This window comes from Asparagus officinalis, chromosome 7, assembly GCF_001876935.1.
Source record: "Asparagus officinalis chromosome 7, Aspof.V1, whole genome shotgun sequence".
In the NCBI taxonomy this organism is placed as follows: domain Eukaryota; kingdom Viridiplantae; phylum Streptophyta; class Magnoliopsida; order Asparagales; family Asparagaceae; genus Asparagus; species Asparagus officinalis.
Genome location: NC_033800.1, coordinates 2,936,244 through 2,960,456, shown reverse-complemented (window position 1 = coordinate 2,960,456; position 24,213 = coordinate 2,936,244). Strand labels below are relative to the sequence as shown.

General features: G+C 40.9%; 1 protein-coding gene across 2 annotated transcripts; it reads left to right on the top strand.

Annotated features, from left to right (window-relative positions):
- Positions 1,817-23,484, top strand: LOC109850777 (PRA1 family protein A1-like). 2 transcript variants are annotated; one of them, XM_020420849.1, is made up of 7 exons: positions 1,817-2,165; positions 2,253-2,372; positions 21,401-21,487; positions 21,580-21,668; positions 21,762-21,833; positions 21,912-22,041; positions 23,202-23,484. In XM_020420849.1, the coding sequence occupies exons 1-6, from the start codon at positions 2,008-2,010 to the stop codon at positions 22,013-22,015; spliced, it is 630 nt and encodes a 209-aa protein (XP_020276438.1). In that variant the 5' UTR covers positions 1,817-2,007; the 3' UTR covers positions 22,016-22,041; positions 23,202-23,484. The 2 variants fall into 2 exon arrangements, with proteins under 2 accessions (XP_020276438.1, XP_020276437.1); XM_020420848.1 differs by having other exon boundaries at positions 23,197-23,484.

Here is a 24,213-nt window from a genome sequence, read left to right as displayed (position 1 = left end):
AAAGTTCATTAATTTTCCAGTAAACCCATAGGAAAGCAAAGCAAACACAAACTCTTTTTGTCCTGATTAATTACTATATAAAATCTCTATTTAAACAAAAAATTTTTCCTCGTCTCGGTCTTTCTTTTTCCGTTTTTTCTTACTTTTTTTTTTATTTAGATCCTATTAAGTATCATAAGCGAGGAGGGCTCTCCTAAGATCAAGTTTACTTTTTAATTAATTATATCCACACGTCACTTTGCCCATTGCCATGGTATGCGAATCCTATGATTAATGTGAATGTAGAAGGTCGGCAATAATGTAATAATGATCAGTGGATGTGCATGTTTTCCCTTTTCTTTGTGCGGATTAGCATGTTGCGATCCTAGCTAGTAACAGATGCCCACTCTTCACCGTCCAGATAAAACTGGATGTCCGTACGTAGGAAAGTCCTCGGCGCTACTTGCTTATTACTTTGAACTCGCCCATCTTTTTAATGCGGTCGCAATTTCCACGGTGATGATTTTATTGAGGAGTGTCCCGTATTTACCCCTCTCATCATTAATGGGTATTTGATCTATAATTCGAATATGAAATGATTAATTTGATTACGTGTTAAATATCTCTTCAATTGCGCGGAAACTTTGAAATTGTGGTAAGGATTCAGGGTTGTAATTTTTTTTACTCTAACACGACAACGTGGTTTTTATCCGGTCGGCTTTAATTAGGGTGTACGTAGATCGGAAAGCTCCCCTTCCTTCCTTCTCACACACCCACAGAACACACATGTATGCACGCTGCTATTTTTGTCCTTCATTGAATATTGCCATCACGATACATCAACAACAAACAAGAAGAGGAAAAGGATGGAGTACAGGTGAACTAGTTGGGTCAAGAGCAAATTAACCAGACTAAGCTAAGCCAACACGTTTTGGCTATTGAGACCACTCATGCATCATGTTGCATGAGAACCAGAGGATACATAGCCTCTCTCTCTCACTCTTCTTTTAATTTCTTGCCGTAATTTGTTTCCCATCTCTATCTTTGTGTAAGAGAAGGAACGAAATTATTTACCATCATTTTCTCCTGCGTCGGATTGCCGGAAGCACTTGAAGGTGATAATTTTAGCTGCACTAACAAAGATAAGTCTTGGCACTAGATATCTTCTGAAAGCTCATTTAAATAAAAATAACTTGTCAGCCATACATGTCTAGACGTACACACGCGCGCATGTATATGTAAATAAACTTCAATGAGGTAGCTGATGTGCTACTGATATGACACAAATCTAGAACTTCGACAAACAAGAACGTCAAAAATTCATATCATCAACACCACATCAACTAAACTATGAAGAGACATCACCACTAATAGTAATGGATATCCGTATGTATCATATGAAAGAGGAATATCCGATATAAACTGACGTCAACGAGTCTCAACCAAGTGAGCAAAGAAAGAGGATGGATATCTCATAATCACACTTCAACCGTATAATTGTATACATAAGAACATTCTTCTCATATGACAGCATGATACCAAGTAACCTCATAAGGTATGATCGCACGTATGTACATATAAATTACCAACAGGTTGAGTTAAATAAGCTATTAAAGAGACAAAAGACGGTGAAGTGTACTTTTTTCTATGTAACTAGTAGGGTGAGTTAAATCATGCTATCTTTTGATAGCATTAAACTTGCCACATCATACACAAAATCACAGACTATATTTTTTTTATGAAATATGTAATAGACCCAGGCAAAGTATTTCGTACTTTATTTTTTTTATGAAATATGTAATAGGTCAAGGACACGTGTGCTAGAACTCCGCCGTGTACGAGATTCTGATCCGATACGGGGCGAACAAGAAACATCAACGATCCCAATCGAAGAACATTTTCCAGTTCCAACCCCCAAATTCTAAAAAATTTCATCTTTTTTTTCTCTCCTCTGTATTGCAAATCCAGAGCTCAACGAAGGCCAAAGCACCCAAATTCTAGGGTTTCCCCTTCCTCAAATCACCAGCTATGGATTGGGGAAACGTGACCGCCGAGGATCTCGTCGACGCCCTTCGAGAGGTCGAGTGGTCGTCTCCTCCTCGTCCCTTCTCCGAGTTCTTCTCGAGATTCACCGTCCCTCGATCTTATTCCAAGTGGAACAGCCGACTGAAGTGCAATCTTTACTAGTACGATCGACCCCCAATTCTTTCAAATGACTGTAAAGTTTCAAACTTTGTTGTTGAATTCTGTGATTTCTTTTGTTTTTGTTTCAGCTACAGGACGAATTACTTCATCATGATCGTATTCGTTCTAGGGATTGGATTTCTTCGGAAACCGCTTGCGATTGTTGCGGCGCTTTTGACAGGATTGAGCATCGCATTCTTGAATGATAGGTAACGGTCTTGGCAATTTGCATTATTTTTAATGCTCCTTGTAACCAACTTACCAGTTTAAAGCATATTCCGGCTATTATGATGTAAGTTATGTTGTGTGCGGGGGAATTCAAAACCAAACCGATGTGCTTCGAGAAACCAAAACAAACGCCGAGAGAAGGCCAAACAAACAAAACCAAATCGATGTGTTTCGAGAAACCAAAACAAAAAGAAGGCCAAACAAACAAAAAATAACGACACAAAACACAAACAACCAATTTTAAAGTGGTTCGGTAAGTTGCCTACGCCCACGGGGCAAGAAAGGGGATGCGTTTTCCATTATAGAGAAGAAGAGTACAAACTGAGATTACAAGATCGCTCAAATCAATCAACTAATCTCACCAACAAAGCTCTCAATCTCTCAAACAATAACCCTAACTAATAGCTCAGAAAGATCTCTCTTTTTTGTGCTCCAATATCCCAAAATAATTCTCAATCAAAGCCAAAGAAATCCTAAAACGTGTGTTTGTATTTATAGCAAACACCAATTCCAAACAGAACAGGAAACCAAGCCTAGGCCCAGACCCGACCCACGGTCGACCGCCGAACCCATCCCGGTTAACCGTGTCAAACGACAGAATCCAAAAATCAATTACAGTGTATCGCGGTCGACCGTCGCGCCAGTCGACGTGATTGACCGCTAAAAGTCCGAAGACTTTTCCCTGTGCTATGCACGTTCGCGGTCGACCGCCGCGCCACTCGCAGTCAACGGCGCAGCTTCCAAATTGTTCTGTTTCTAATTTTCTGAACCTCGTTGTTTCCTCTTTAATTCTCCACCTCGACGAAGTTTCTTTCAAAACTGAGCCGACACCAACCAAAATAAATGTCTTACTTATTACGTCCAGTACGAAGTGTAAACAAATTCACGACAACGAATTCAATCCACAACAAGTCGAAACCCAAATGAGAATGTGATCACTCTCCAAACGTTGGTATTAACTTACCAAATCGGCTGTATCATAAAATGACTGTCTATGTATCCTCTTGTTCAAGGAATCAAGCCTTCACATTGTTTCCCAAATGGCCTCCAAAGACACTCAATCCAATAGAAGAGTTCACAATTCTTCACCAACAAATTTGTGACTGATAGCTCTCCCAATGGCCCCAAAATGAAACAAATCAAATACCTCCATCTAAGATGAACCAATGGTCGTATCCAAATCCAAACTATGTTCACCAGCTGCACTCGAATCAATCAACTCATCATCTGCATCCAAATTCAAATGACCCCCAAACTGTGTCACATCAGCTGGAATCTCAAACGATACAGTATGATCTCGAGTATGTGGAGTAATCTCCACCCAATGTGAAGTAGCATCACACTCCACCTACTGTGATATCCTAACGATCTGATCAATACTCTTCACTTGTCGAGAGTCAAATATGACATTACTGCTCAGAATAAAATCAGAAGCTCCCAACTGATAACCAAATGAGCATCTGAATCCCAAACGTGTAATCGGATCAAATCTCATATCTTCGATGTGACCAAAAGCTGGGCAAGCAAACATCCGACGCAACCCAAAATCTGAAGCAGCTCCACCAGATCCTAAATCTCCAAACGTAGCAGTTGGCAACCTATAACTAAGATGATCCAAACATATCGAAGCCTCAATACCAGAATCAATGCTTGACATCAAACGTCGATCCTCCTTCAGAAAGGAACGATCAATCAAAAATATCATCTCATCTCGTTGTCCTAATGTTTCCTCTCCAATGAAGTGTCTCAAACTGTCGTGAGCTCGGCACAAATGCAGAAACAAGTCCCTTTTGTACCTCCCACTAAAAACAGAATAAAGTACCTTCATCTTTATGTCAAGGTTATCGATAGCGGATAGCGTCGCGTAGTGGTGAAGTATCGTTAAGGCTATTTCGGGCTATTACGGCAAAATAGCGATAAAAAGCGCATAGCCAAATAGCAGTCTAATTTAGATATGATAAATACTAAAAAAAAAATTAAAGAAAAATCTAAGAAATCTAAAAGTACATATTGGATGATTTAAAGAGATCCTAAACATGAAATAGACATGTAACCACCACGTAATACCGAAGATGACCGGAAGAGTCAAAAAATCATCGTCTTCGAGAAGAAGAGCTTAGCGGTGACAGGACTGCCCTAAGAGGAGTTCACGATGAAGGAGGTGAGAGGAAGTATCAAGATAGGTGCCAGAGACTATGAGAGGTGGCGGGAGTATGCTGAAAATCACAGGAGACGGTGTAATATAATGGTCAATGGTTGAGTTTAATTTAAAAAAAAATAAGCCTCAAACCGCTTTTAAATAGCAGTCAAAAAGCAAATTTCAAATGCAATCGCTTACTATTTATCGTTATGACACACTGTTGGCCGTTTTTACGAACAAACATATTCCGTAATATGTCACCGTTATTGTGCGATAGTGTAGCGGACGATAGTGTCGCGGGAAGGGACCGCTAACACTATTAGCGTCGCTATTACGGGGCTATTTATCGTTATTTATAACAGTGTTTTATGTCTATCTTACACTTCTTCAAACTGTTGGATACTACTAGGACTTTATCCAAACGGGATTTAGTTGCAACCCAAACATGTCTAGAATAGTCTTCAACTAAGGAAATCAAATATATATTACCTCTCAATGATGCCTTCTTGGAAGATCCCCAAATGTCTGAATGAACACCACCTAAAAGACCCCTCGATCGAATGATAGAAGTGCTAAACTCCACCTCGATCTTTCTTGCTCATATCTAAGGTTTTAAATATCGATTATCGGGGATTTATCGGACGGTCAAAATTCTTATCGCATAGCGAAAATCGGGGATATATCGGGGATACGTAGTATTTATTGGAGTAATATACTAGCAAATAATAAACAAACATAAGCTTGAAAAAAAATTTAATGTTAGTCAAAATGAAATAATAAACAAGCAAATAATAAGATAACATCAAGAATGAAGAACCATCTACGTATCTACATAATTATTGTTTAATCATGAGATTCATAAACTAACTTATTAAGTTGATATTTAATAGTTATGAGCCATTATCAATATCCATAAACAAATATAAGCTAATCACCAATCAATCAAGTTCCAAAAATAACAAATACTTCATAATTTGTAAACATTCAAAGAGCAAATCCAAAAGAAAGTAAAAGCTCTCAAATCATACTTATTAGCCGATAAAGCCGATATTTAGAGCCTACTTATCGGCCGATTAGTGTCTTTATCGTCGATAACTCGCTGATAAATCTCAAAAAACGATAACCGATTAAAATTCCTACTTATCCTAGCGGAAAGCTCCTAAATCCGATAACTCAGCAATGATATCAAATTATCGGCCGATATTTAAAACCATGTTCATACCAATGTGCTCATAGGACTTCAATATGCAGGTCAATGCACTTCTTAATAATCCAATGCATCGTATTAACAATCAAATATCCCAGCCTCAAATCCTTCTTTCTCAGCCATAATTCTTAAAGCACCAACAAACCAAAGGGGAACAAACGAAAAATAGATCCAAACTGATAAAGGAGAGATTTTTTACCTCCAATTGAAATCCTAGCAAGAGTCTCCGAAAGATCTCACCCCACACGACGAAAACGAGATCCACAAATAGGAAAAAATCCCACCTTTATCATCAACTAAAGCCCTAGACGAACTTTCAAAGCGATCTACTCCTCCAATTAGCCCAAGCATAACCCGAGCTTTGATACCACTTGTTATGCTCTGATACTACTTGTGCACGACGGAAGTCAAAACCAAACCGATGTGATTCGAAAAACCAAAACAAACGTCAAGAGAAGGCCAAATAAACCAAAAATAATGGCAAAAAACACAAACAACCAATTTTAACGTAGTTCGGCAAGTTGCCTACGTCCACGGGGTAAGAAAGGGGATGTGTTTTTCACTATAGAGAAGAAAAGTACAAACTGAGATTACAAGATCACTCAAATCAATCAACTAATTATGAATGCGGGCGTGGGGGCCACACCCCACGAGACATGTTTTCTCGTGGGAGCGTGAGGGCTACACCCCACGACGCGTCTTCAGATAGACGCGTTGGATTGAACGCGTTTTTTCAATGCGTGCGAGACAGCTATAAATAGGAACGTCTTTCTCTTAGGATTGTGAGCAGGGGCGAAAAAGCGGCGCGGAAGGGAAAATAGCAGAGATTTTTTGGCTGTTCTTGGTGAAGAAAAAGCGCCGACTTTGAGAGGGTTTGAGCATCCTTTTGAGAGAAAAATTGAGAGCTTGTTTGATGGTTTTATTTGTGAGACTTTGTGTGTTTGTAAACTCTATTTGTATTCTCTTTCTCTCTAATAGTAGATCTTCCCCCTCCTTGCCCCGTGGATGTAAACAACTTGCCGAATCACGTAAAAATAATATCTTGTTGTGATTTGTAATAGCTTGTTTAGGTTCCCTCGACAAGTTAGTCCTTGAACTGATGAGATGAAGAGTGTATATCCCACTTTGTTGAGATATATCACTTTCGGTTCTTGTTTTCTTTGTGAAACAGTGATTTAGTTGTGATCTTACTCTCTTGTTGTGCATCAGAAGTTACCGAAATTTTCGCTGCGCACAAGTGGTATCAGAGCTACAGGTTAGGCTTGGAGTTTGTTTGAAGGATTTTCTGAAGGATTCCTAATTGAAGAGTTAGATCGACAACATGAGTGAAACAAGCACATCAGGATCATCTCTTTCGAAGGCGATACGGAGTTTGAACATTAATAATACAAAGAGTGATGTTCCGGAGTTCGATGACAAGATCAATTTTGGTTTGTGGAGGTGCCAGGTGATGGATGTCTTGGATGCACAGAATTTAGAGAAACCTCTTGAGTTACAAGAGAAACCTGTAGACATGGAGGACAATGTTTGAAAGAAGATGAACAGTAGGGTTTGTTGAGTTATTCGGTCATGCTTGATGCTGAATCTTATTTATGATGTTATGAACGAGACGTCGACGAAGAGATTATGGAAAACGCTCAATGAAAAGTATCTTACTAAGAGCATTGAGAATCAGTTTCACTTGAAGAAGAGGTTTTACCAGTTCAAGATGAAGAGGGGAGTTTCTATTAGAGAGCATGTAAACAACTTCACGAAGCTCCTTTCAGGAATCAGTTTCACTTGAAGAAGAGATTTTACCAGTTCAAGATAAAGAGGGGAGTTTCCATTAGGGAGCATGTAAATAACTTCACGAAGCTCCTTTCAGATATGGTCAATGTGGACATCATGGTTGAGGATGAAGAGAAGGCGATGCTACTTTTGTGTTCGTTACCGGAGGATAATTATGGTACGTTCGTTCTCACTATGATCAATGGAAGAACTACTGTTAGTTATAAGGAGGTGACCTCAGCGTTGGTAAATTATGAGTTGAGAAAGAGTGATGGTGAACCTTCCGAGAAGGCATCGAGAGATGCATTAGCAGTTTGAGGTCGTACTCCAAACCGTTGGCAGTCCAACCGCTAAAAATCGAGGAATAGAAGTGGTCATAAGAGTGTTGGTAGGAACCAGTGTCATTTTTGTAAAGAAGAAAGACATTGGAAGAATGAGTGCCCAAAGTTAAAAGATAAAGCCGAGAAGAATAAAGGGAAAACTGTACAAACTTCGAAAGTGAATGTTATCAATGCTAGTAACGATAATTCAGATACGGATTCTTCGGGTTTTTCATGCTCAACATTATCGTCAGTTTGTTATGCTGACTCTACGGAGTGGATGATGGATTCTGATGCTACATATCATATTTATCCTAGGAGGGATTGATTCTCCAGTTTTGGGGAGTTGAAAAGAGGGGGTGTCGTGTTTATGGGTAATGATCATGTATGTCCTATTGATGGTATTGGTACAGTTCGGATCCGTATGTGTGACAGGGTGACTCGGGAGCTGAAGGAAGTAAGGTTTGTGTCGCAGTTGACGAAAAACATTATTTTACTTGGAACTTTGAAGGCAGCTGGCTATCGGGTGATTTTGGATAATGCACTCTGAAGGTCACGAAGGGGTCCATGGTGGTGATGCGAGGTGTCAGGAAAAACAGTCTATATACTTGAAGGGCAAGACAATTACATGGGGTCTGACAGCTTCTATCACTACAGAGGACACTACCAGTTTATAGCACATACGTTTAGAACACACTGGTGATAACTTCCTGCAGGCATTGGCGAAACATGGGCTATTGAAAGGTGCGAAGACCTGCAAGATGGAGCTGTGTGAGTATTGTGTACTTAGGAAGAAGACGAGAGTGAAGTTTGGCACCACTATTGATAATACCCAAAGTATATTAGATTACATTCACACATATGTTTGGGGCACTTCTAAGCACACATCACTTAGTGGGGCTAATTATTTTGTCACTTTCATTGACGATTATTCCAGGAGAAATTAGGTATACCTTATGAAGCATAAACATGAGGTCCTGGATATTTTTGTGGAGTGGAAGAAGAAAGTGGAGCTGCAGACAGATAGAAAGGTGAAGACTTTTCGTTCGGACAATGGAGAAGAGTATAAGAGTGATCTGTTTCTGTAGTTTTACCGGGATCATGACATTAGGCGACACTTCACAGTTCGTGAGACACCGTAACAGAACGGGATGGCTGAAAGGTTGAACCGTACATTACTGGAGAAGATACGATGTATGATGACACAGAGTGGATTATTAAGATCATTTTGGACCGAGGTGTTGGTTTATACGAGCCATCTCGTGAATAGGTTACCGTGTACTGCGATACAGGAAAAGACTCTTATGGAGTGTTGGTCTGGTTCGGTAGCTAGTGACTATGAGTCGCTTCGAATATTTGGGTGTCTAGCTTATTACTATGTCAGTGATGATAAATTGAATCCGAGGACGAAGAAATCAGTCTTTGTGAGCTTTACAGAAGGAATAAAAGGCTTCAAATTGTGGGATCGACAGGATAAGAAGATAGTTATTAGCAGAGATGTTACATTCGATGAGGCGTACATGATGAGGCCTCAAGTCCCTCAGCAGGTGGAGGGAGACCAGACAAGAGGGATATCGCAGCAGGTGGAGGATGATGCGACTCCACTCACTCCAGATAACATTATATCCATTAAGGCTTCTATAGAGGTGACACTGGAAGGAGATGAGATGACAGCCGGATATTTAGAGGATACAGTGAATGGTGAGACTCAGGAGCTGGGTCATGTTCAGGAGTTCATTGCAGCAAACAGACCCAGAAGAGTGATTCGTCAACTAGCTAGATATAATGATGTCATGGTTGCATATGCCTTATCAGCAGAGGTCGTTGATTTGGTTCCTTCTACATTTAAGGAGGCAAAGTCTAGCTCTGATTCGATCAGGTGGAGGGAAGCTATAGAGGAGGAGATGCGTTCTTTTCAGAAGAACGATACTTGGATACTTGCAAAGCTACCGAAGGGTAAGAAGGCTATTGGATGCAAGTGGGTGTATGCAAAAAGAGAGAGATCTTCTATTGGGGACATTCGGTACAAAATCAGATTGGTTGCCAAGGGATATGCACACCTTAAGGGCGTTGATTACAACGAGATATTCTCACCTGTTGTAAAGCACTCGTCGATTAGGATTTTGTTAGCATTGGTGACACAACTGGATTTGGATTTGGTCCAGATGGATGTGAAGACAGCCTTTCTACACGAAGATTTAGATGAGATCTACATGACATAACCTATGAGGTTTAAAGCTGCAGGAAAAGAGGAATTAGTGTGCAAGCTGAAGAAGTCTCTTTATGGATTGAAGCAATCATCGCGACAATAGTACAAGAGATTCGACGGTTTTATGATTGGTCGAGAGTACACGAGGAACCCATAGGATCCATGTGTTTACATGCACAAGCTACATGATAGTGAGCACATCTATTTGTTACTATATGTTGATGATATGCTTATTGCCTTTAGGAATTCTTCGGTTATTTGAAAGTTGAAAAAGGAGTTGTCATCCGAGTTTGAGATGAAGGATCTTGGAGAGGCAAAGAAGATATTGGGTATAGAGATCGAGAGTGAAGGGGAGATTGAAGCTAACACAGAGGAGTTATCTGCAGAAGATGTTGAAGAAATTCAGCTTTGATGGCAATGCAAAGGCAGCGAGCACTCCATTGGCTCCCTATTTTAAGCTTTCAGCTAAGATGTCACATGTTTGAGGACAGAGAATATATGTCGAAGATTTCGTATGCCAGTACGGTGGGTAGCTTGATGTATGCTATGGTGTGTATGATGCTAGATTTATCACAGGTCGTGAGCATGGTATCCATGTACATGTACGACCTTGGGAAGGGTCATTGGGAGGCCGTGAAGTGAATTTTTCGGTATATCAAAGGTACCGTGGATGTTAGTTTGGTATTTCAGAAAAATATGAAGACATGACATGTTTGTATTGGTTACGTAGATTCAGATTATGCGGGGGATCTTGACGAGCGTCGGTCTACTTCTAGGTATGTATTCACATTGGCAGGAGCACCAGTATGTTGGAGATGTACATTTCAGTCTATAGTAGTTCTCTCTACTACAGAGGCGGAGTATATGACAGTGATTAAAGTTGTGAAGGAGGCTTTGTGGTTGCATGGATTGTTGGAGGACTTGGGGATTGCACAGGAGACCATTCGGGTGTATTGTGATAGCATGTCGGCTATCTATTTGGCAAGGAACCAAGTCTATCATGCACTCATGAAGCACATTGATGTCAGATTGTATTTTGTTCGTGATTGATACGAGTTGCCGTGCGAGCACCTTTGATCGCGAAATTATCAAAGGTGAGTAGAGGAGAAAACAATAAAAACACAAGAATAACTCAGGTTTTGGGCGAAAGAAAATACCTTCTCTAGATTATGAGTATGCAATTTACAATCTCACTCTAGAATTGAAGAACAGGCTCTCCAAATCTCAATTAAAATTTTTAATCTCTATTGATTAAACTCTCTGATTGTTTTAAACCCTAAAACAATCCCTTATATAGATGTACAAACGTGGATGGTAATTTGGTAAATAACCAGACCCAAATCCAACAGGAATTCGTGTGAACAGAAACCCAAACGAACCAGGAAACCCTCGATGAGTCGACTCATGACTGAGATGAGTCGACTCGTCAGAAACTGAACAAAACTCAAAAACCAGCAATGAGTCGACTCATGATAGTCATGAGTCGACTCAACCTGATGAGTCGACTCATGACTGTTATGAGTCGACTCACAGGCTGAAAACTGGATACTTCGATTCTTCTGCTCGTCGTCTCGTTCCACGCTTCCTCCTGCGTTCTCTTGTACTGATTGATACCTCTATTCTCATGCTATTATGAGAATCATCTATCCTCAAGCTCCCATAAGGATCGTTAAGTTCCGAAAAAAAGATACACCCGTATCATGGGTCCCCCCTTCAGGAACTTGAAGTCCCGTTCAAGTTAGAACTTCAGCTGAGGAAATTCGCGAGCCCCTCCTTCTTTGTTGAACCATTTAGCCTTGCTAGGAACTTGACCTTGACGTCTAATGAGAAACGACTCCTTCATTCCCCGCCTCGTCGTGGTCGTTTTTCGCTCCAAAATGCAATCTTCCTTCAGCGGCTCCTCTCTATCAAACCACAAGTCTTCAACATGCGACAAGATCTCCTTGTCATCACCTTCATCATCCAGTAATGAAGGTTCAAACAACTTCAAGTACTCGACATTGATTACCGAATACATGCCTAAGTAAGGTGGTAAATCGAGCTTGAAAGCGTTGTCGCCAATCTGATCGAGAATCCGAAATGGACCATAACGTATCGGTTTCAACTTCTTCCCTTCTCCCTTGAGCCTCTCCTTACTCAATTTTAGCCACACCATATCGCCCACGCCAAAGTTATAAGGAACCCGATGTTGCAATGCTTCGCCTTGTACATTGCTTGTGACTTCTTCAATTATGCTTCAACTGAGGCATGAATATGCGCAATCTTCTCCAGAAATCGCTGAGCACGTTGTCTTTCATTCCCCTTCTTGCCGTCCGTCGTAGCTTCACTCGAAAACACAAGATCAAACGGACTCGGCGGTAAGAATCCATAACAAGTCTTAAACGATGACTTTCCCGAAGATCCATGAATCGCCCGATTAAAAGCAAACTGCAAATATAGTAAGCTCTCATCCCAAGTTTTGGGATGCCTGGAATTATACCCCCGTAACATATGCATCATAGTCCGGTTGACTACCTTCGTTTGTCCGTCTGTTTATGGATGAAAGGTCGTGCTCTTCTTCAATTTAGTGTCCATCAAACTCCACAAAGAATCCCAAAAATGACCGAGAAAACGGCTATCCCGATCCGAAATTATCGAACTCGGCAACCAAAAATGCTTCCACACATGCTCGAAGAATAACTGTGCTGCACCCGCTCCCGTCACGGTCTTCTTACAAGGAATCAAAAACACCATCTTACTAAACCGGTCCACTACAACACATAAATAGTCATGCCCGCACTTGGTAGTTGGCAACCCTCCTAGAAAATCCATCGATATGCTCTCCCACGGCCTAGAAAGAACCAGTAGTGATAGGTACAATCTCCTCTTCCTGTTAGAAGGTTTCGAAATACAACATAACTTACACCCTCCAACATACTTGGTCACATCATCAAGCATCCGTGGCCAAAACACATGTCATCGTAGATTGAGAAGTGTCTTTTGAATTCCAAAATGTCCTTGCACACGTGAAGTATGTGCCTTTCTAATTCACTGTAACCTATCACCATCCTCCGAAATACATAGTGATGTTCCCCGATACAACAAGTCATCTTCTCCAAGTGCATACTCCCCCCTTTGACCAGCCTTCGTTTGCTCGAACACATTATCGAAGTCTCTACTGGATGCGTACAACTGTACATACTCCAAAGGAACCAAAGGCTGAATACGCGTCGTCACCAATAAAGCCCTTACCGACGAACGAGATAACATATCGGCCAACTTGTTTGTCGCCCCCTTCTTGTACCTAATAATGATGTTGAAAGCCATCAAATAAGACATCCACTTCATGTGCCGCGTCTGCTGTAGCTTCGTCTGAGCATGTAAGAACTCCAACGGCTTATGATCCGAGTGCACAACCACCTCCTTCCCCAACAAGTACACCCTCCAATGCTTAATCGCCTGATAAAGTGCATAGAACTCCTTGTCATAGGTCGGGTAGTTCGCAATAGCACCCGTAAACATCGCAGAATGGTATTCCACTGGCTTCCCATCCTGAATCAACACTACGCCCATCGCATAACTAGACGCGTCAGTCTCCACCTCGAAAGTCCGCTGTAAATTCGGTAAAGCTAACACCAGTGCTTCCGAGATCTTTCTCTTTAGCAACTGAAAAGCCTTCTCATGCGTCCTCCCCCACTCGAACTGAACCTTAGCCTTTGTGAGGCTATGTAACGGTGCCGCATAAGTTAAAAAATGTCGAATGAACTTGCGCAAATATTGACAAGCCCCCATGAAGCTTCTCACCTCAGTCACTGTCTTCGGCGTCGGCCACTTCGTGATCACCGTCACCTTACCCGGGTCTATCCTCCTCTGGCCCTTTCCCACGATGAAGCCGAGATACACCAACTCGTCCTTCCCAAACTCACACTTCTTCCCGTTAAGCTTCAGTTGTCCGTCCTGCAACACTCTAAACACTTTCTCCACATGAACAAGATGCTCCTCCCAGGTCCTGCTATACACCAAAATATCATCAAGGTACACAATCACAAAATCCTCTATGAAAGGTCACAACAAATCATTCATAAGCCTCATAAAAGTCGCCGGAGCATTGCATAACCCAAACGACATCACCAACCACTCGAACAGGCCCTGTTTGGTCTTGAACGTCGTCTTCCAAGTGTCTTCCTCCCGAATCCTCATCTGATGATAGCCAGACTTCAGATCCAACTTCGTGAAGAACCTCGCTCCCTCCAACTGGTCCATAAGATCATCAATCCGTGGTAGTGGGTAACGATTCTTGATCGTTATCTTGTTGAGCGCCCGGTAATCCACGCACATGAGCCAGCCTCCATCTTTTTTGGGCACCAATAACACCGGCGACCCGTAAGGTGAACAACTCGGCACTATCACTCCCGTCTCCAAGAGCTCCTGAACTTGTTTCTTGATCTCATCGGACTCCTGTACTGATGTGCGGTGTACGCCTATGTTTGGCAAGGAACTCTCACCGGTCAACATAATCTCATGCTCTACGCCTTGCCGTGGTGGTAGTCCCGTGATTTTCGCAAACAAGTCTGCATACTTGGCCTTTAAACTGTCAAGATCTCCCTCCTGAAGCTTGCTCAAAGTGGACAAGTATATCCTACTCAGCTGCTCTTCATAAGGCCGAATGAACAACAAAACGAATTTCCTGCCCGCATTCACCAACCTCTTAGCCTGAGTCATCGTCACCAAACTCGTCTCCTGCGGAAGAGATGCCGAACGAAAAATAAATTGCGCGCCATCTTTGGTGAACGTATATTTTTGGGCCCGTCGATCATATACCGCGTGTCTATCCCACAAGTAAGGACTGCCCAAAATGACTTGGCAAACATCCAACGGAACCACGTCGCATGTGACCTCGTCAATATACGACTCATGGAGTGCAAATCTGAACGTACACTGGTTCACCACACTCAATCCCGCTTCCTTCTGAATCCACCTTAATGGATAGGGCTTCGGATGTCTCATCGTCTTCAATCCCAGCTTCTGTACCAACACTTCAGATATCAGGTTCTTCTGACTCCCTGTATCTACAATGGTATCCACTAAGCTAGTCTTGATCTACAACTTCAAAACAAAGAGTTGCTCCCTCGGGTCGTCGTCTTCTTTCGCGGTCTTTTTTTTCGTCATAAGGTTGAGACTACTGTTGGGCTCTGTCATCTCGGGAACCTCCTTCGAACCCTGCGCTATCACGTATGCTTTCTTCTTCTCCTTCTTCTTTAACAATTTCGGCTTCAGATGAGGGTACTTCTCCCAGCAACGATCAGTCACGTGCCCTGTCTGTTTGCAGTGATTGCATGTCAATCCTGTCTTTCCTGAATCACCCTTCTTCTTCTCTTCCTTATGTTGAGAGCCACTAGACTTGTCTCCTGATTGTTTGGAATCTCCCTTCGTTTCTTTACCTTTCTTCTGTTTGCCCTCAATAGCAATTGCCTTCACGTTCGCCTCTGCAATCGTCTCGACCATGAACAGTTTCATCTCCTTCCGGATGTACTCATTCAGACCCGCCATGTATTTCATGAAGATGGAGTATTCCTCCGTTACGATGTTTAGGACCATCGCCTGCTGCTGGAATTCCGTCGTGTACTATTGAACGGTCTGATTGAACCTTTGGCGCAAGCCGTACCACTTGTACCAACGCTCCTCAAGGAACCTCACCGGATAGAACTATTTCCTAAGTAGCTCCTTGAATTTGTTCCACGACGCTGTCTTCTTCTCCTGTTTGCAATAGGATTTTCACCACGTCAACGCGTGCCCTGAAAGCTTCAATGTCACGAACACGATCTTCTCCTTAGATGAATATCCGTAGAGGGTGAAGTACATCTCCATACGCTCAATCCAATCATCGAGATTCTCCACATTGACACTCCCATCATAGACAAGAATCTCCACTTTGAAATCTATCTTTAAATTTTGGTAATTATTTTTACCCCATTGATGTCCAGCAGTCCTAACAGTCTCAGTTCCTCCATCTGAATCAGACTTCTCGCTCTCTTCATCAGACTCGACGAGTTTCTTCTTACCCTTCGAAGAAGATTCCTCCTTTTTGTCCCCTTTGTTAATGAGACCTACGAGCTGACTGAGCGTCGAACCAATCGTCTCGATCTGCTTCTCCATGGCATCAAGTCTTGTTGAGTTATCTGCTTCAGACATATTCTCATTCCTTAAATCTTAGGCTCCTTCCAAGGAAGTAAGGATCTCGCCAAGCTTCTTGTACTGTGATCGAGTAAGGACCATACACAGGATGCTCCTTTACCAGATCTGAAGTTCTGATACCAACTTGATACGAGTTACCGTGCGAGCACCTTTGATCGCGGAATTATCAAAGGTGGGTAGAGGAGAAAACAATAAGAACACAAGAATAACTCAGGTTTTGGGCGAAGGAAAATACCTTCTCTAGATTATGAGTATGCAATTTACAATCTCTCACAATCTCACTCTAGAATTGAAGAACAGGCTCTCCAAATCTCAATTATAATTTTTAATCTCTCTTGATTAAACTCTCTGATTGTTTTAAACCCTAAAACAATCCCTTATATAGATGTACAAACGTGGATGACAATTTGGTAAATAACCAGACCCAAATCCAACAGGAATTCGTGTGAACAGAAACCCAAACGAACCAGAAAACCCTCGATGAGTCGATTCATGACTGAGATGAGTCGACTCGTCAGAAAGTGGACAAAACTCAAAAACCAGCATTGAGTCGACTCATGACAGTCATGAGTCGACTCAACCTGATGAGTCGACTCATGACTGTTATGAGTCGACTCACAGGCTGAAAACTGGATACTTCGATTTTGCTCGTCGTCTCGTTCCACGCTTCCTCCTGCGTTCTCTTGTACTGTTTGACACCTCTATTCTCATGCTATCATGAGAATCATCTATCCTCAAGCTCCCATGAGGATCGCTAAGTTCCGAAGAGAAGATACACCCGTATCAGTGATGTTTTGGATGACTGTGATGTCATATTAGAGAAGATCCACACAAAGGATAACCCTACGGATATATTGATCAAAGTTATTTCAGGTGTTAAGTTTTGATACGTGTGTATCTTCTTCTCTGTTTCGGGAGCTTAGTGATCCTCATAGGAGCTTGAGGATAGGTAATTCTTATGATATCTTAAGAATAGTGGTGTGAAGCGACACGACGAAACACAGGATGGAGTGTGAAGCGAGTCGAAAGAACGAAGAATCGAAGATTTCAGTTATCAGCCTGATGAGTCGAATGACGGGTTGATGAGTCGACTTGCAAAATCGCCTCCAGATAGCAAAACGTTCTGCTGAGTCGACTCATAAAATCATGAATCGACTCATGCAGTCCAGCATAGTTTGTGCACGTTTTGAGTCGACTTGACATGTTATGAGTCAACTCATGTGACCATCATGAGTCGACTTGTCGAGGTTTCCTGGGCAGATGTGGTTTCTGTTTTGAAGGAATCCTAGCTGGGTTTGGTTTTGATTATTTACCAGATTACCACCACGTTGTAAACCCTATAAATAGGGATTGTTTTAGGATTTCTAAGAAGAGGAGATTGTTAGAGATGTAGATCTAAGGAGATTAGGTCTAAGAGAGATCTATTTTAATCGAGAGAAAATCAGATGTAATCAAAGTGAGATTCTAATCAAGAGAGATTAGGGTTTAGAGTGAATTAAGAGCTTGTTCTCGATTCTATTGAGATTGTGAGAGAGGGATTGTAATCTTATCATACTCATAATCTAGAGATGGTATTTTCCTTCGCCACATACTGAATTATTCTTGTGTTTCTGTCATCCTCTTCTCAACCCACCTTTGATAATTCCGCGATCAAAGGTGCTCGCACGGCGACTCGTATCAAGTTTGGTCATTGTTTGAAGCTTTTAAACATTCTTCGATATTGAGGCCTTTGGAAGTCGTTTGGGTAAACTACGTTCGACTTGATTCCTTGGACAAGAGGATACATAGGCAGTCATGTTTAATACAACCGGTTGGATTTGTTAGATTTTGATAGGGGAGATTGTTTGGACTCTCGTTCGGGTTCCCGACTTGTTGTGGATTGAGTCCGTTGTCGTGGAATTTATTCCACTTCATACTGAACGCAACAAGTGGGACATTTGGTTGTTTTGGTGTCGGCTCAGTTTTGAGAAACTTCACCGATGTGAAGAATTGTAAACGCGGGCGTGAGGACCATACCCCACGAGACGCGTTTTCTCGTGGGAGCGTGGGGGCCACACCCCACGATGCGTCTTCCGATAAGCGCGTTGAATTGAACGTGTCTTTTCAACACGTGCGGGCCAGCTATAAATAGGAACGTCTTTCTCCTAGGATTGTGAGCAGGGGCGAAAAAGCGGCGCGGAAGGGAAAACAACAGAGATTTTTTGGCTGTTCTTAGTGAAGAAAAAACGCCGACTTTGAGAGGGTTTGAGCATCCTTTTGAGAGAAATTAAGAGCTTGTTTGAGGGTTTTATTTGTGAGACTTTGTGTGTTTATAAACTCTATTTGTATTCTCTTTCTCTCTAATAGTAGATCTTCCCCCTCCTTACCCCGTGGACGTAGATAACTTGTCGAACCACGTAAAAATAGTTTGTCTTGCTGTGATTTGTAATAGCTTGTTTAGGTTCCCTCGATAAATCAGTCCTTGAACTGATGAGAGGAAGAGTGTATATCCCACTTTGTTGAGATATATCACTTTCGGTTCTTGTTTCCTTTGTGAAACATGGATTTAGTTATGATCTTACTCTCTTATTGTGCACCAGAAGTGCTGTCGAAACAAGCTCTCAATCTCACCAATCCTAATCTCACCAACAAAGCTCTCAATCTCTCAAACAATAACCCTAACCAATAGCTTTGAAAGATCTCTCTTTTCTGTGCTCTAATATCCCCAAAACAATTTCCAATCAAAGCCAAAGAAACCATAAAACGTGTGTTTGTATTTATAGCAAACACCAATCGCAAATAGAACGGGAAACCAAGCCCAGGCCCAGACCCAGACCCGACCCGCGGTCGACCGTCGAACCCATCGCGGTCGATTGTGGCAAACGACAGAACCCAAAAATCAATTACAGTGTCTCGCGATCGACCGCCGCGCCAGTTGACGCGGTCGACCGCCAAAAGTCCAGTGACTTTTCCCTGTGCTGTGCACGTTCGTGGTTGACCACCGCGCCACTCGCGGTCGACGGCGCAGCTTCCAAATTGTTCCGTCTCCAATTTTCTGAACCTCATTGTTTCCTCTTCAAGTTAGTATTTTTTTTCCTTGCAAGAAAATGTATTTATTGCGGACGATTTGATTGCACAATAACAGAGGCAGTTAGGTCAAGTTTGATGCATGTAAGTTGAAAACAAATTACATATCACCAAAATAATCTATGATTACTCTACGATTGGAACCGGAACTATGAGAAGTGATAATGTAATATCCTCGCGGGAAGTGTTTTAATGTAGAATGCATTGATATATATATATCAAGGCATTGGGAAATGTATTGTGTTCTTGTATTATTATGATGTAAGTTAGTATATATTCCCCCCATCTATTAGGCTGATTTGTTGCTGTTCTTGTTATTGTAATTGAGACAAGTATTATTCACTCTTCTAAGATCAAGTCTTACTAGAAAGATAGTTCTTTGGGATTGGCATACAAGTTCAGATCTGATCTGAGGGTAGTCTTGAGTTAGAACAATCGTGTTCTACTTTGCTTCATTTGTAAAGGCTTCCCGTAATCTAGATAAAAACTAGTAGGAAACAGTTTGAAGTTACTTCATGGCCTTATAACCTTGAACATAGGAAAAAGAGAGAAGGGGGAGAGAGAGAGAGAGAGAGAGAGAGAGAGAGAGAGAGAGGAATTCTTTTCATTCTAGTCACCCCAATATGAGGGACTTCTGGATCCAAACCCAGGACCTATTTGTCCGTAATCTTGTGAGTTTGTTGTTGTAAGCATAATAATTATTATGGGATGATTATATATTAGTTAATGATATAGTACAATATATTGGGAGACTGATACACATAACTTTTGACTACTTTAATTTATCAATCGAAGCATTTTATAATAAAAAAGTTAATGTTAGGATATTACATTATCACTTGTCATTCTGGTTTCAATTTAAGAAATCATAGGTTATTTTGGTGGCGTATAATTTGTTTCTTTTTATATCATATCCCTAAACTACAAGTATCTTGATATTATACCCCTAAATCTTCATGGTTTTAAAAATTAGATCCCTAGTCTTTTATGTTTTTTGAAAGTTTCCCTTCTTTTAAGTTGGACGGACCCCACTACTAGGTAGAGTATTCTATTAAGTCTGAACGTTGTCTCCGGTTAGCTTATTTGTCCTCATGAAGTTGACCCTTGCCAATGGTTATATCTCTCCCTCAAACCCTCTCATTATTAATTCATCCTTTCTTCATCATTCTGTGAACTTATACGTGAAGCCCAATCACTTCCTTGTTACATTTCCATCTCTTCTCAACATATTGAGACCCTTGCCAATTGTAACCTTAACCTGCATCCCTCTTGTCTCATCCAATTCTGTTCTTCATTTTTTCCGACTAGCCTATGGCAAGATCAATCAAATTAGAATTTAGTTTATCTAACACTTACTGGAATGGTCAGGTTTCCCCTGAAAAAAATTGCAAAATCCACAAGTGTTGAAGACCCTGCATTGATCTTGGTTACTGATCCAGGGTGCTGAAGAGGGAGGGAGGGAGGAGATCTAATCTCCAAATACTTATAATTTGGAGGTTAATACAAAAAATCATAACCTTCTTCCTTGCAAAGATATTAGTATATTGCTTTGTTATTTTTGTTGAAGTTCAGCTAATCTTATCCACTAAGGTTAATCCTGAAGTACATTGCATGTAATGTGCAGTAGAGGGATATCCAAGAAACTGGAAGAGGACAAGTGTAATAATCTACTGGGAGAAATCATAATTATTCTACTGTCTTTGAAAGATTTGGTGTCAGGTTGGGTCTGAACATTTGTTGAGAGCCTTCCAGTATGCAGACGTGACTTCGATAATTATTCCCTTGTGCTGGGAAAGGCTTCATAGATGGTTGATGATCATTGATTCTTTAGAATCCTGGAAATAGTTTATTTATGTTCCATTCCCTATTTAACAATACATTTCAATTTTTTTTAAAAATATTTGAATTAATGCACCACTTTAGTTAGCAAACGTAGCTTCAGATTGAACAGGTGTATATGTGTGGCAGATTGTTAAATTACTGTTGGGTCATTGATACTTATATTCTGTCTATTTACCTTGCAATACCCAGCTATGTACATTATACTTGAAGCTTGCATCACTTTTTTGTCAATGCTCTAGATCCATAATGTTTTGGTTTATGATACAATATTCGTGTTGTTGCAGCTTTGCAGTTACTTTTAACGAAAAAGTAACGAGGATGGTTAGACAATTTTCTCCGCATTTAGCTGCAAAGATGAGGCCACCTATATCGTGAGTGCACTTAAGTTGTTTTTATTATGCGTAGCCACTTTTATCTTGTGGTAATGCTATGAACTAAAGTTGCTTTCGGCTCTACTGCAAAGGCCTGTTATCCGTGGACGTCCATCTTCGAAAAAAGGAATTTTTATATGTGGATGGCCTCGCTGGGTGTTTGTCTTTGCATTCTCATCAGGTTATTTTTTTTTTGTAACTTTGTCCCTGTTTGAGGAGATCCTAATGGTTTTAAATCATTGTTTTGATTGCTTCCATTATTTTATCTCCACAGCCAGTTGCATCCTGTGGCTGACCTCTTGTAGCCTCCTGACTGTTTTGTGGGCTCTTGGGATTGCTCTTCTTGGTAGGGTGAAGCCATGCTCATTTCTTAACGTAGGCAATTTTTTCACTAGACTCATGGTCTTCAGGATCTCTCTTGCAGCAATGGTACTCCATGCCAGCTTTAGATCACCAAATCTGAAAGCACGGCTGAACACATTTCGGGAGGAATTCCGTGCAGTATGGCGCAACTACAGTGAGCTGTAACTCATTGCTGCTGATGTTTTTATATTGTGAGTAACCTGCAAATTCATTCTAACTTCCATTTTTTGTTTGCATTATAGAGTGTGCATGTATCTATTAGTATGTCTTGTCTGTTCATATTGTAGCCTTATTTTGGCTTTCCACATGCCTCCACTCACTGATTGGCAGAACCAGGAAAAGAGAGAGAAAGGGGATTCATGCGTCATATTTCTTTCAATATTCAGTAACTTACCTGATACTTCTCAGCAGGACCTTTTCGTAGTCTCGCTTTTTAGCCAAGAAGTGAAAAATGGAAAACTCTCCTAAAAAGAGATCTTTTATTTAGGGACTAAGGAAGGCACTTTGTCAGTATGCTTGTCTTTCGTTACTCTTTTTAATGAAGCAGAGGAGGACAACTCCACCATTTCCACGGAAAAAAGGATTCCCATGTTGAAGGCTTAGTACAATCTGGGGCTAGTTGGCATATATTATCCTCCTAAATTCCTTCTAAAACCTGCCCAAAATAATAACCCTACCATTTTGTTTAGATGTTCAAATTGCTTCCACTATGCATGTTGCATACACGCAGTACCAAACATTCAACACTTATTTGAGCTTGCCACACATGGGTCAAGTCGACTATGGCGTACCTTTGCTCACTAACTCGTGTGTTTTGCTTGGAGGCTCTAAACGTACGAAAAATGTGTTGTATTAGTTCATAATGCGGTTGTTTTCATTGAACGAATTTACAAGACTATTGTGGCACTGAACTGAAATGTGGTACAGCATCTGAACGCATAGATGGAAAGCATCTGTCCTTGTATTTAACTTTCATAAGGAGGATATTATATTCAAGTCATTGCAGGAAAACTGTCAGATTGTATTCAAGTCAAGAGTATTCTATTCTAGTGTTGACCAAGGCTCTTTGGGAACCTTAGTATCTATCATAGCCTGGTTAAGATTTTTTTTTTTTTTCACCTGAGAATGAAATTACTTCCTGATCCTATAGTATTTTCTTTATTCTTGCTTCCATCATGCATCGTTCTAGCCGTCACTTTTCACTTGTACTGCATCACAAATGAAATGGGCCAAGTAGCTATGTGATTCATGTTTTGAGCATTTTTTTGCAGTTATTTGGTAATTGAGAATAGAATGAGATGTGTACTGTAGCCATCCCTAATTTTTCTGATCCTACTGTTTTCCAGGGCAGGTGGCTTTTGTGCTCGCAGCCGGGGACATGCATGTATGCAAGAAGTACAAATGCGAGAGTCGGAACTTGTTGCGATTATCTGCACCACGCATTTGCTGTTGTTTAAGGCTCGGACCTTTGAAGCCTTGGTTTGCAAAAGTGTACAGTAAAGCTAATGTTGTAGATGGTTTAATGGCTCTTAATTTTTATAGATCTTGTATCCAAATATGAAAAAAGTTGTTCACTCTTAAGTAGTATCTAAAACTGATGATGCTAATTGATGGTATGAAACTTCTTTGAAGAATGTTGGCCTCTCTATTCTAATTTATGGGTTTACTCTGAATTTAAAAAAAAGAGTGAACTGATTTGGGATTCATAAAAACTCTTAGTATTTCTTAGATGTTCATTGTGATTACGGTACCTAGTTCTTTTTTCGTCGGAGCTTTTCTGCTTCTGTTTCAACATAACCAATTTTATTTATCTAGCTGATAAATGAGAGAGGGAGAGCAGGCAGGAGTCAATATAATAATAAAATAAAGTCGCGATACTCATTTATGTGCCCCTAAAACTGCCACTAGCATGGCTCATTATGCTTATGCTTCTTATCATTTTCCTCATTGTGTTCATCGCAATGTTTGTTGCCAACATTATAATTATCGATGCTGTCGGCCTTGTCCTACCTACGATGTTCATCATCAAGATTATGCTAAAAAAGGCACCTAATTCATATTATGATGAAAATGGAAGCTCGGTGAAACTAAGCTCAAATTCAAGGGAACTACTGCGAGTAGTGACCAAGGGGGGGATGAGGGTTTTTCTGCAGGAACTGATTCTAACTATCAATGTAATTGTGTAATGACCAATGATGCTTCTCAACCTTTTTTTATATAATTTATTAATGTAGCTTCTTGATAATGGCTATAGTATTACATTGATTCTAACAAGCTCCCGCACATTGAGCGTCCGTATGGGTTGAAACGTGGATTTGAACTTTGATTGCTCTGATACCATTTGAAAGTTCTACTAACCATTA

What these genes read in the sequence shown, in the direction of transcription:
- LOC109850777 (XM_020420849.1), top strand. Translation starts at nt 2,008, where the DNA reads ATGGATTGGGGAAACGTGACCGCCGAGGATCTCGTCGACGCCCTTCGA. An exon ending in CTGAAGTGCAATCTTTACTA is followed by an intron (nt 2,166 to 2,252) that starts GTACGATCGACC and finishes TTTTTGTTTCAG; the next exon opens with CTACAGGACGAATTACTTCA. An exon ending in TCTTGGGATTGCTCTTCTTG is followed by an intron (nt 21,834 to 21,911) that starts GTAGGGTGAAGC and finishes TCTCTCTTGCAG; the next exon opens with CAATGGTACTCCATGCCAGC.